General features: G+C 44.0%; 1 protein-coding gene across 9 annotated transcripts in view; it reads right to left on the bottom strand.

Annotated features, from left to right (window-relative positions):
- The window catches only part of HDAC5 (histone deacetylase 5), a 285336-nt gene that overhangs the window by 61546 nt on the left and 210937 nt on the right, over nucleotides 1-12853 (bottom strand). For 6 of the 9 annotated variants that reach the window (XR_013227134.1, XM_077315953.1, XM_077315952.1 and 3 more), the window contains 4 exons: nucleotides 11098-11263; nucleotides 8219-8352; nucleotides 5738-5815; nucleotides 2361-2481 (listed from right to left, as the gene is read on the bottom strand). Coding sequence is in view for 8 of the 9 variants with exons in the window: in XM_077315953.1 (XP_077172068.1) it covers nucleotides 2361-2481; nucleotides 5738-5815; nucleotides 8219-8352; nucleotides 11098-11263 (499 nt within the window). In the remaining variant the exon portion in view is untranslated. The remainder of the gene's footprint in view (nucleotides 1-2360; nucleotides 2482-5737; nucleotides 5816-8218; nucleotides 8353-11097; nucleotides 11264-12853) is intronic. The other 3 variants (XM_077315958.1, XM_077315955.1, XM_077315954.1) reach the window with 1 other exon arrangement.

The raw sequence follows: 12853 nt of genomic DNA, 5'->3' as shown, positions 1-12853 counted from the left end.
TTGCCCTCCTCTGGACACGTTCCAGTTTGTCTACATCCCTCTTCAATTGGGGTGCCCAAAACTGAACACAGGACTCCAAGTGAGGCTGAACCAGAGCAGAGTAAAGCGGTACCATCACCTCCCGTGATCTGGACACGATACTCCGTTTGATACAGCCCAAAATCCCATTTGCCTTTTTAGCCACTGAGTCACACTGCTGACTCATGTTCAATGTATCGTCTACTAAGACTCCTAGATCCTTTTCACACATGCTACTGCCAAGACAAATCTCCCCCATCTTATATTGGTGTATTTGGTTTTTCCTACCTAAATGTAGAACTTTACATTTGTCCCTATTGAACTTAATTTTATTCAGTTTAGCCCACTTTTCAAGCCTATCAAGATCATCCTGTATACTGTTGCTGTCTTCAGTTGTGTTTGCTACCCCTCCCAGTTTAGTATCATCTGCAAATTTAATAAGTATCCCCTCTAATCCCTCATCCAAATCATTTATAAATATGTTGAACAACACAGGCCCCAGTACAAATCCTTGGGGTACTCCACTTGTCACTCTTTTCCAAGAAGATGCTGAACCATTGGATGCAGTTCATCTGGCCCAAAAGACTTTGTTTCATTTAAAGAAACTAGGTGTTTGTGGACTGCTCCAATGGTGATTCTAGGCCACCATTCCTGCCCCCCGTGTTGTGTTACATTTTTGCTACATTGATTTCTATTTCCCACACAAGAGAAGACCGAGGAGAAATAGGAGTTAAGCAGTTCAGCCCTCTCTTCATCATCTGTTATAATTTCACTTTATTGTCCTCGCAGTGGTCCTATGGTGTCCCTATTCTTTTTCTTGCTTGAAATATAAGCCTTTTTTGTTGTTTAGCATTTCTTGCTAGCCTAGGCGCATATTGAGCTTTAGCTTTTCTAACACTCCCCAGACAATTATTGGTTATTTGTCTCATCCTTGGTAATAAGGCCTTCCTTTCATTTCCTAAATGACTCTTTTTTATTCCTCAAATATTTTGATAACTGCTTATGGAGCCAACTTGGCTTCCTTAGGCTCCTTCCATCTTTTCTTCTCAAGTGAATTGTTTGTGATTGAGCCTTCAGTATTTCACTTTTAAGAAACTCCCAGCCCTCTTGGACTCCCATCACTTTAAGTCTGTCTGACCACGGGACTCTACGCAACTTACCATTAAGTCTGTGAAAATCAGCTTTCCTGAAGTCCAGTCTATACGTATGACTATATAAAGGTTTTCTCTTTCCCACGATTGTAAATTCCAAAAGTACATGGTCACTGCTACCAAGTGTGCCCACTACTTCCACCTTATCTACCAGTTCTTCCCTATTGATGAGAATCAAGTCTAAAATAGCAGACCCCCCCTGGTTCCCCTCTCTGCTTTCTGGGAAATGAAGCTGTCGACAAGACAAGTTAAGAATTTAACGGAGTTTCCATTTTTAGCGGAGTTGGTCTTCCAACAGATATCTGGGTAATTGAAGTCACCCATGACCACTGTTTCCCCGTTTTTTGAAAATTGTGTAATTTGGTCTAGCAGTATCTCATTCAAGTCTTCTAACTGGCTTGGTGGTCTATAGCAGACACCCACAATAATACCACTCTCATTTCCTACTCCTTTTATATTTACCCAGATACACTCAACTGAACTTCCATGCTCAGGTACCTGTATTTCTTCACAAGTATAAAGATTCCTAACATATATTGCTATACCTCTCCCTTCTTTTCTTGTCTGTCCCTTCTGAATAGATTGTACCCCTCAATTTTAGTATTCCAATTGTGAGTATATGTTTTATGTAAACCTCCAAGAGCCGTAGGGAAGGGCGGTATAAAAATATAAATAAATAAATAAGACAGAAACTGTGCAGTAAGTGGCTGTGACTCTATAACCAGGAGGCAGCGTGCCTTGGTCACCTCTATGCGGAAATGGTCCCTGAGGGCTTCCTGAGGACATGTTAAGAGGGAGGGCTCTTGGGTACCTTAGGTAAATGATTATCTTGGATTTACCAATGAAAAGGTCCTCTCTTTGTGTAATTTTTGGTGATGTCCCTCACTCACTGCCACATACTTCATCTGTTCCTCCAAATGCCCTCAATTTTCTTAGTCTCCTTAGAACATCCACTCCCTCAGCAAAGCTCTTCCTAACCCATCGTTAGCTCTATGTCACTTCCACCAAAATTTCCTCCTCATTATTCCCTAACCAGCTTTTGCTACTCACCTGTAAAATCTTCGACTCTCCTCCACCTGTCTTGTGTGCCTGAATGAAAGTCTAAAAGCCCTCTAAGCCTGGAGACCATGCTGCAAAGTGTGGCTATGTTAAATTACTGCAAAACAGTGGCCAAGACACCATATTCCCTACCTAGCAATTTCTTGCTATCAAGTTTTTGCCGGTTCAAGGGGCTGGTTCCGTAGAGTAATGTGTGATGCTCCGAATGGATTGTCTGGATTTCATCCAGTGTCGCTTTCCGGCCTCGGATCCTCTAACAGAAGAAAAGAAGGACAGAGAATGGTGAGTGTGAATCCTCTGTAGGAACCTCTCTGCTCATTGTCAGGGTTGCTTCTAGAGGTCTGTTCCCCTTAACATGTGACTTGAGACCTATGTCAGGATCTGAGAAATTTGGTTAGAATGTCAAAGCTATGCCAGTTTCAAGCAGGAGATACACCCAATGCTAAGGGAGGTTATCAACTGGACCAAAGTTGGACAATGTTCTCCTACTTTTTCCTGTTCCACTACATATCATACTTGATAACTGCGCCAAAAAAATAGCAGTGTGCCACTGACTAGCTAAAGTTACCATTGGCACTTACCGTGAAGAGTACTTCTCCCTGGGTTCTAGGACTCCATCCTTGAAGGGTGGTTCTCACCGCTGTTGCTAGGGAGGTAGGACTAAAAAGCTACTTCCTCTTCCTGTCTCCCTGGAAGAACCGCCCATCTGCTTCAGTTTTGATTCTTCCAAAAGCGCAGGGAAAAATTCTTCAAGGTTAATACACTAACTGATCTATATCAACTTCTATTGGAATTTTTTCCCCATAGAGTTAACAGACACAGGAAAAGGAAGCAGAACTGAGTTATCTAAAGAACTAATTGTTTCCATTAATTCCCCCTTGCCAAATTGTACTAAGTACTTCGTACACCAAATTAACTATAGACAATGCCCACGGAGGGCTGGATGGAGTCCTAGAACCCAGGGAGAAGTACCCTTCATGGTAAGTGGCAATGGTCATTCTCCCCTGGTTCTAGGACTCCATCCTTGATGGGACACAAAAGAGCTTATTTCATCCTGGGTGGGAAAGAGTTTAATTGTAAGTTCTATTGTAGGTTCTGTTCTGGGTTCTGTGTGTAGAACCTACAATAGGACACTTCTGCCAAAAGCAGCATCTGCTGCACTGTAGTAATTTAGTTTATAGTGCCTGATAAAGGTTGAAATCGAAGACCAGGAGACCGCTTTGTAGATTTGCTCTACTGAAGCAGAATTGACTATAGCAGTCTTTTGATGCCGCCCCTCTGAGTGTGTGAAGCCCGTTGGCACGTCCCTGCCCAGTTCCCTGTAAGTTTCTACAATGCACTCGCTTAAACTCTTACCAATGAGGAGGAATTTGGAAATTCGTCTGGCGGAAATAACTGCCACCAAAAAGATAACTTTTAGTTGTAAATATCTTAAGGAAATTTCCTTGACAGGCTCAAAGGGATGTTTCAACAGTGCTGAAAGCACCACACTCAAACTCCAGTTTGGAAACTGATGTACAGTTGGAGGAAATATAACTGTGGTATTCCCTTCAGGAGCCTGCTAATAGTTATAGAATAGGAATAGTTATAGAATCTGACCTTGGAGGGTCCTAGTGGCTAAGATGGTGTTGGTTTCCTTCTCGCTAAGGCCATGTCTTAAGAGAGCTGAACATTCAGACTCATGGACAGGTATAATCCTGACCATGAGATCTGACTTTGCTGCAATCCTTTCCTGATAAGTTCTGAGAAGGGACTGTAGAGGTCAAAGATGAAACCTGCCCCATGCAAGTCTTCCATGTTTGGGAGTGATTTAACTCTTTTCCAGATTCACCAGGAACCCAAAGTTCTCCAATATAGTGATTGTTTTCCTTGTATGTGACACTGACTCCGGTACAAAGGACGCCTGAATTAAGGCATCGTCCAAAACTGGATAGATCATCACACCTGACTGGCGAAGAGCCACAATTGGGATCACCATCAGGAGCTGTTGTGAGACCAAACGGTAGAGACTGAAACTGGAAATGAGAATTCCCCACACAGGCACAAAGCCTTTCCCCCCAGCCCCGAAAGCATACCTAGCACCCGTTGTATTTACAAGTACAACGGGCTTGTTCCCTAGCAAATAAATAAATAAATACATAAATACAGAAGTACTATCTGTGTCCTGGGCTGATAGGGACATGAATGTACGCCTCCCTGAGATCTAATGAAGTGAGGAATTCCTGTAGGTTGAGTGCTTCTGCTATTGACCTTAGCATCTCCATGCGTCAAGCATGGCTACTAGTGCCCTACCTGTCCCCAGAACACTTGGCCACAGTAATCCATGCAACGGTCACTTCCAGATTAGTCTTCTGTAACTCAGTCTACACGAGTCTACCTTTGTCCCTGACTCAGAAACTGCAACTAGTATAAAATACAACTGCTCAGGAATTCACAAAGTTACCTTGGAGGGCCCATGTCCAGCCACTGCTGAGACAGCTTCATTGGTTGCCGGTTTGCTTCCAAATCAAGTTGAAGGTATTGGTCTTGACCTTTAAGACTATATGTGGCCTGGGTCCTGCCTACCTGCGGGACCGCTTGTCTCCTTATGCTCCCCCGCAGGGCATTATGCTCTGTGTTTGTTGTATGAATTCGTTGAGGAGCCCAGACCCCAGGAAGCACACCTGGCCTCAACCAGGCTTTTTCAGTTCTGGCCCCTACTTGGTGGAATGAGCTCCTGGAAAAGCTGAGGGCCCTGCTGGAACTCTCTGAGTTCCACAGGGCCTGTAAGACAGAGATCTTCCACCAGGCTTTTGGTTGAGGCTGGGCTGCATACTGGGCTACAAGTTTGGGTCCTCCCCCGGCATCATAGCATCTGGATCCCCCTGGGGCTGTCCATCACCCCACTGTTGACACTGCTGGGAATAGGTGAGTGAGGAATATGGGTCTGTTAGGAACTGTTATGCCTGCCATATTTGTTTTTAAGGGATGTATTTTATTGTGCTATATTGTAATATTGGCAAAGTAGTAATCTTGCCATCTTTTGTTTTTATGTTTCTATTGCTGTGAGCCGCCACGAGCCGGTTGGTCTGGGAGTTGGTGGTATAAAAATTTGATAATAAATAAATAAATAAATACGAATCCACTGGCTGTGAAAATTACAGTGTCCAAGGTGGTTTAAGCAGCCGGGAAACCCTTTCAGTAAACCTTTTGTCTGACTTGGGTATCAGCCTGACTAGCTTTCTGGTCCAAACTATGGAAGCCCTAGCTGTAATGAAGGTTGTATTAGATGCTCTGATAGCCAGAGCCTTTTTATCCATCTGGTCTTTGATGTGACCCTGTTAATAGTGAACTGAAGAAGGTGAAGAATAATAGGTAACAGGAGGATGCATCATCACTGGAGGCAAAGACATAGCTGGCACATTTACAGCAGACCTCTGTTGACAAAATGCAGCCATTTCATTTCTTAACATGCCTCTCATAAAATTAAACATATCAGGTGACATGCCAGCCGGCAGTCCTTCACTCACGGTTGCAGAGAGGTCGCCTCCAGTCGATGTGCCAGGCTGTGGGTGCCCCAGAGAGCCAGAAGTGGTTTGGGGTTCACCCTGCATCACAGAAATCGTGCTGTCATTTTGGCTGCCAGCCATTACACAGACAACTTCCCCAGTGCGTTGTTCAGTGCAGACAAAATGGCCGCCTGCCATGAGGGGAATGCTTGCAGCAGAGCTAGTTGCACTGGATTCAAAATGGCCACCAGAACTTGACTGAAGCCGCAGATTGCTGCCGCGTGCCCTCCTTGCCCTTTCTTCATGCTGCCTCTTTACATACAGGTCTTACATACAGAGTTTTTTTTTGTTTGGGTTTTTTTTTTGGCGTTTCAGGCTGCTCTGGGGCTGCCACAGTCACTAAGGCTCCCAATTTAGCACAGTTCCTCCACCGGCCCGTTGCTCCTTGTGTGGCCGGGAGATCTGACTCTGATAAGTAGTCATCATTAATTAAGCTGGACGCCCTGCAGTTGATAAGACTACTCCAAATGACTACCAACAAGTTTTAAATAGTAATATAATATATATATATTAATAATAAACTGTAACCACTATGCTAACAAGAACAATAAGAATTACATCTCCTATCTATCAACTATCAACTAGTAACCAAAGTAGTTACTATCAACTAGTAACCCCACTCAAAGAAAAGGGGGGTGAAAGAGGAGGGAGAGAGATAGTTGGATGGAAATAAAAATATTTATATAGACTCTAACAAGGCTACACTAGCAACAATAGAAATAAGGTGAAGATCGAATGCTCACAGAACCGCACTCCCTATGAGGCAGGAGAAAAACTGAAGCACACGGGTGGTTCCTCCAGGGAGACAGGAAGAGGAAGTAGTTTTTAAGTCCTGCCTCCCTAGCAACAGCGGTGAGAACCACCCATCAGGGGAGAACATCCTCTTTGTGGTATGCATGCAGGGCATTTTCACAAGAGAATCTGCAAGTGATTCTAAAGATTTGTCAGTTACCTAATGGAGATTTCCACTCCCACCTGCATCGTGTCAACAGTTTTAAGAAAAACAAAACACGCACACAGAGGCAAAAACCTCTATTTTTGAGTATGTACGTTCAGGTATATCATTCAGCATTCACAGTAACAGTATCTTTCCTGAACAAAGTTTAAGTCCAGTCGCACTTTTAAGACCAACAAAGTTTTATTCAAGGTATAATCTATCGTGTACATGCACACGATACATTGATACCTTCAGATACATTGAAAGAGAAGTTACCAGTCCATATACAATGACCAAACAGGAATAATAAGCTTAGGTGATACGGGTTTAATTCCAGGGGAAAACACAGTGAAGGAAATAAATACATTGGCAGATCTCCCCTTCTTAATTATCACATTTATGCAGGTCCTGTAAAACGGAGCTCTTCCACCAGGTCTTTGGTTGAGGCCAGGATGTTCCCATCTTGGGCTCCCCCAGGTGGAGCCAGGTCATCGGCCTTACACCAATAAGGCAGGGGAGTGGGCAGGGGTTTTTCGCTGCTGGTCAAATTATTGTAGGGACTGTTAGGAGGTTTTATGGAGGTTTAATTTGGGAGTAAATATTTGTAACCCGACACGAGCCTTTTTTTGGTAGTGGCGAGCTAAAAGTCAATCAATCAATCAATAGTGGAATTATGAGAGTAATTGAGCTTGGATCTGTTAAACTCCTTCTTTATGTTTATGCTAATGTGCTGCTCACCCTTGTATGCATGAACGTGTAACTTCCATTTCAGTGTATCTGAGGAAGTGTGCAACGTATAAGCCAACTTCCTCAGATTTGCAACAACATAAAGGAAGTAAATGAGTAAAAGACTCACTCTCATAGCTAAATCTGAAGATGTGGCAGACATCAAGAAACCGCACAGATGTTTTCCCTGGGAAGGTTCAGTGTATACTGATGTCCAGCCCAGGGGAAACAGATGCTCTTAAAAAGTCAATACAAATTCCTGCATTAAAAACTTGACAAAATAACCTGCCTGAAAATAACTGGGATTGCATTGGGAAGGGGGAAAATAGTGATATTTTCCATGCAGGAACATGGGCATTCCATTGTGTATTAGAGGAAGGTTTTTTTTTTTTTTAATGTGTGTGCCAGAAGTTAGTGTGGACACTATGGAATGTGGACATTACTACCAGTACCAGCTCTGTGTCAATTACCTTTCAACTGAATGTCAGTGTGTGCAGAATTTTTGAGTCTATGCATCAAAGATGTACAGCTGTTCTGTACAGCTGTTTACTTTTATGAGCTTATTTGATGATCATTTTGCACATGAAATACCAATATTTATTTATTTTACTTTTTAGGTACTACTTTTCTTGTGGGGTCCTCTTAAGGGACCAGAGGTTCCTATATAGGAAGCAGATGGTATTAATACCTGACCTTCAGTCACCCTTCCAACCTGACCTCTGCCACTGGCTTGCTACTTCTGCCAGGAGTCTCCCTCACCACCAGCCAAGGATGCTTACCTCACATTTGCTCAGCAACCCTGTCTCCTGCAACCTGGACCAGATGCTCTGGATTCTTCCAGCATGCTCTGGGTGAATGTTAGTGTTTCCACAGGTACACTGGTGCTTTAGCATAAATGTATCATAAACTATGCCTATGAGAGGGCAGGAAAGAAAAATAGGGGACAGGGTCATAGGAGGTTGGTAGGGGAGACGAAAAAGGAAGAAAGGAAAACCGTTGAGTTTGCAGTAGTAATACCCAAAATTTAAATGCACTGAGAATTCCTTTGTATGGGGAACCTTTTCCTCCCAATTCCTGAAATATATGAGCTAGCTGCAGCTCCTCAGTGTGGAATCAAATATACTTTGCATATGCTCCAAGGCATTTGTAACTTAATATTTTTTGCAGAATGTATTGTCTGCTCGTCTGCTCAATTGGGGTCATATTTAAAAACAGCTACCTAAAACAATAATAAAACCAAAACAAACTTAGAGTCCAGTGGCACCTTTAAGACCAACAAAGTTTTATTCAAGTTATGAGCTTCCTCAGATACGATGTCATGGAATGGAAGTAATCAGTTCAAAGTTATACCCATATTTGCCGGCGTATAAGACAACTGGGTGTATAAGACGACCCCCCAACATTTCCACTCAAAATATAGAGTTTGTTACATTACATTACAGTACTATGGGCCACTATGGGCAGCTATGTCTATCCCAACTGAAGTGCACCCAGCGTATAGGACGACCTCCCCACTTGGAGGCATGTTTTTCAGGGGGGGAAAGTAGGTTTATACGCCACCAAATACTGTAGGTAGAGTGTGAGAGTAAATTAACACAGAGTGTGAGAGTAAATTAAATTAACATATAGCATAATAAAAATGGTTAACAGAATTCAGAGATAAATAGACTGCTCTTTGGGATTCCTGTATGGATCCAGTCTCTGAATAAAGAAGCTGACTGTATGTCTGCGGCCTTCTACCGCAGAATTTTAGGCTTACCGAATTCGGTAACTTTATGTGCCGAGCTGGGTCTACACACTATTGAATCACGTGCTTGGATTTTATCCATCAAATACTGGCTCCATCTTTTCTTTAGCCCTCCGCCAAACAGGCAACATCTTAAGTTGCTGGCAAAAATCAAGGGTCCCCTGTACTCAGTGGTCCACAGCAGTCAACATGTTGGAGCATCTACACTACACAAGCTTGCCACTGAACTCTAAATTTGTTCTGCTGCTTCGGGCCAGCATGGCTACCCACTTCAATCAACCAAAAACCAGTTCAAGAACAAAACACACAAAACCACACAGATTAAAACAACCAGTGATTAAAACACAGGGAATTTAAAACAATTTCAGGGCACTTAAAGCAAAGTACAGATCTGGAGACCAGGCTCTGGAGCTGGTTCAAAGTCCTAGTCCTAAATTGTGACTAAAGAGGACTGGGTGTATACATTTGCACTGAAAAGCTCTGAAATGGCACAACTAGGAGGTGATTAGTGATTAGTGATACATTTATTTGTATATAGCCATAGGCCTTTACAAAATATAAAATACAAATTTATAAACAGCAAAATAGAATAAAAAACTGTATAAAAATAAGAACCTTTGTATTACATGTCCAAATAAAGTTGTGGACTTGCATAATTGCAATAATTTCCTTGGAAGGTCATGTTTGAAGAGTTCTGGGAGAGCTGGGTGAACCAGAGATTCAGAAAAGGAACACAAGATCAGAAGTTGGAAATAAATCTGTTTGCTGGGACTGTATGGGTTATATTCAACACGTTGACTGCCATAGGGAAAGTCCAAAATGACAATTTCTGGATGCTGATCAAGCCTTGCAGAGCAACCCTCACCCACCCCCATCCTTAAGAATCATAGAATCAAAGAGTTGGAAGGGGCCATACAGGCCATCTAGTCCCCCCCCCCAGCGTCAAAGGCTTCTGTGGGGCCGGGGACAGCACTGGGCAGCTCGCTGAGTCGCCCAGTGCCATCCCTGGCCCCGCAGAAGCCTTTTTGGTCCCACAGTCGAGGGAAGGGACAGGGAGGCGTGGGCCTACCTTCCCTCTTGGTGGCCAGCAGAGAAATGGCCACCGTGAGGGGAAGGTTTGCCCTTGTGGGGGATGGGGCGGGTTAGGAGGCGCTTTGCGCCTCCCGATTGGTGTTTGCCGGGCCAAACAGTTTGGCGGGCCATACTGATTGGCGGTTTGGAACTGGACTGACAAGCAGAGGGCCCAATCGGGAGGCGCTTTGTGCCTCCCGATTGGGCCCTCCGCTTGTCAGTCCAGTGGAAGGATCCAATGGGCACCCTTCCTCATCCTGGACAGGGCCCGCCCTCAGGGCCCTTACTGTATTATTTAGTCCGCTCTGCGAGAGCGGTTAAAGATGTTTAGCCCCCAGTCCCGCAAGTGGCTCACGGCAGGTAACAAAGATCCCCTGTAAACCCGCCTCCAAAATCAGCCCCTAAAAACTCCAGCATGCTGGCAGCTAAAGCCCTCCCTTCCCTCTCCCATACAGACAACATCCTGCCTTGGGGGTAGTTAGGAGTGGCCTGGTGTCCTGGTCCCACCTGGGGAGGGACCCCTGATCTTACTCACCTTGGCCTCAACCAAAGACATGGCGGAAGAGTTTCATTTTAAAGGCCCTGCGGAACTGTGATAGCTCTGTCAGCACCCTCAGCTCTACTGGGAACTCATTCTACCAGGACAGGGGCAGAACTGAAAAAGCTCTGGCCCTGGTTGAGGTTCCTGAACACGAGCAGAGTATTCTTCCTTTGCACTTCTAGCAGGTAGACTAGCGGGGGGGGGGCAGTTTCCAAGGTAGACACACAAGCTGTTTGTAGGAATTAGCCATGAGTCTGAGGCACCAGTTTTCCAGGATAATTATTTGTGTCATTTCCTACCTGTAGTAAAAAGGTGCTTGATCACAGGTTCGGTTGTGCTGCTCTTCAGGCTGGTGTTGGCAGGAGAGGACTGGGTTCGGCTCAGGGCTTGATGGGGCAAAGTGCTGATGCTCAGGGGCGTCTGATAAAGATGGAGGGGTCTTAGCTGATGTGCATCTGCAAACACCTGCCAAAATTGCATAGGGGATACCAGCCAGGTATACAGGCAGGGAGAGAGGAAAGGAAGGAGAGACCAACAGAACATTCAGTAGATGCATTACTTTAATTGCTGAAAAGAATTACCGTATTTAGCTGTGTGACTTCCTTAAGGGTCCTGACCCACAGACTGAACAGTGGGGTCCGAGGGTTACACAGACAGCACCTAGTTCTATTTCAAGCCTGATCAGTCTCCTTTGTCCAGATTTCGATGCCAGTAGTACCGCACGCCAAAGGAATTAACCTTAACATAGTTTCCCTAAAGCTATCAGACAAATAATTATATACATGGGGGTGTGGTGTATTTGAAAATGCATACCCTGTTCTTCAGTGAGTTGAAGGTTGCTTAAAACAATTCAGATGTAAACACAAAATGACCATAAAATACAGTTAGAAAAACCCTAGCCCAAAAGAGATAGCAACATTGCAGAGTCAAAGCATGGAAGCCTTGCCAAGTAACAAAAAGTTTGTCAGGTCTCCGAGAAGATGGCAAGGAGGAAGACAAAACAAGAAGCACAGTGACACTTTGAAGTCTAATAGTCTTTATTTCAGTATGAGCTTTTGTGAATCAGATCGCTTTATTTCAGTACTAGATTTAAAACCCATTTCACATGCAAATGAAATGGGCGCTAGATGGCCTGGGAGAAGGCCTACCCCCCACCCGTGGCTCTCTGGAGCCTTCTCACCACCCGTGGCTCTCTGGCAGAAGGCAGCATGGCCCACCCCCCACCCGAGGCTCTCTCGAGCTTCTCCCGGCCGGCAGAGTGGCCTCGCTGCATCGTAGACACCAAAAATAGAGATCCTATGGATTATTATTAAGATAACAATTCTTGCTGGTTTACGTAGAATCTGTTGTGGTTTGATTCTTTTTCCAACACTCCCTAATGGACATTGGAGGGGTAACCAGAGTAAAAAAAAACAGGTTCTCTCCTGTTACAAAGGCCAAAACTGAGTGCTCATAAGAATGAACAGGCTGAAATAGAAGTCAGCTTAAAGTTAACATTTAACATGTTGAATAAGGTTTGTAATATGCAACCACTGATGAAGATTGGGAAAGCAGAAAATATACATTAACATATTTTACATGTACATAATGTACACAAAGCTTTTTATATTTTGAGAAGATAGCAGTCTGCTGTAGGGAAAAAAATCTTTCAGAAAACAGCCACCTCTCTCTTCCAAGGTGCAATACAAACACCATAAACAAACGTTTTTGTTGTATGTAACAGACTAATAACGGTTGGCTAGTACAGTTAGCTCAGTAGTACAGGCTGAGTGAGAAAATGAGTAGCTCTAATTACTGTTATGTAAATACATTAGTGGGGCAAGGCAAACTCAGCCACCAATCTTCCATTCCTGGGTCATTATTTGCTGCTAAAAATGTTTATGGCAGCTAAACCTCTTTGGTCTGGGGCATAAAAGGAGTAGTTCAGATTTAGGCACATCTACTACTAATCAAACCTGCCAGATGGGCTACACAGATGCAAAAGCACAACTAAACTCTGGGTTCTGCTTGGATAAGGAGAACAGGTCTCTGAAGGCCAGCGGGTACCTTAAGCAT

Source organism: Paroedura picta, chromosome 16 (assembly GCF_049243985.1).
Source record: "Paroedura picta isolate Pp20150507F chromosome 16, Ppicta_v3.0, whole genome shotgun sequence".
In the NCBI taxonomy this organism is placed as follows: Eukaryota; Metazoa; Chordata; class Lepidosauria; order Squamata; family Gekkonidae; genus Paroedura; species Paroedura picta.
Note: the sequence above shows the minus strand (reverse complement) of the source record. Positions and strands in the feature narration are given on the sequence as shown.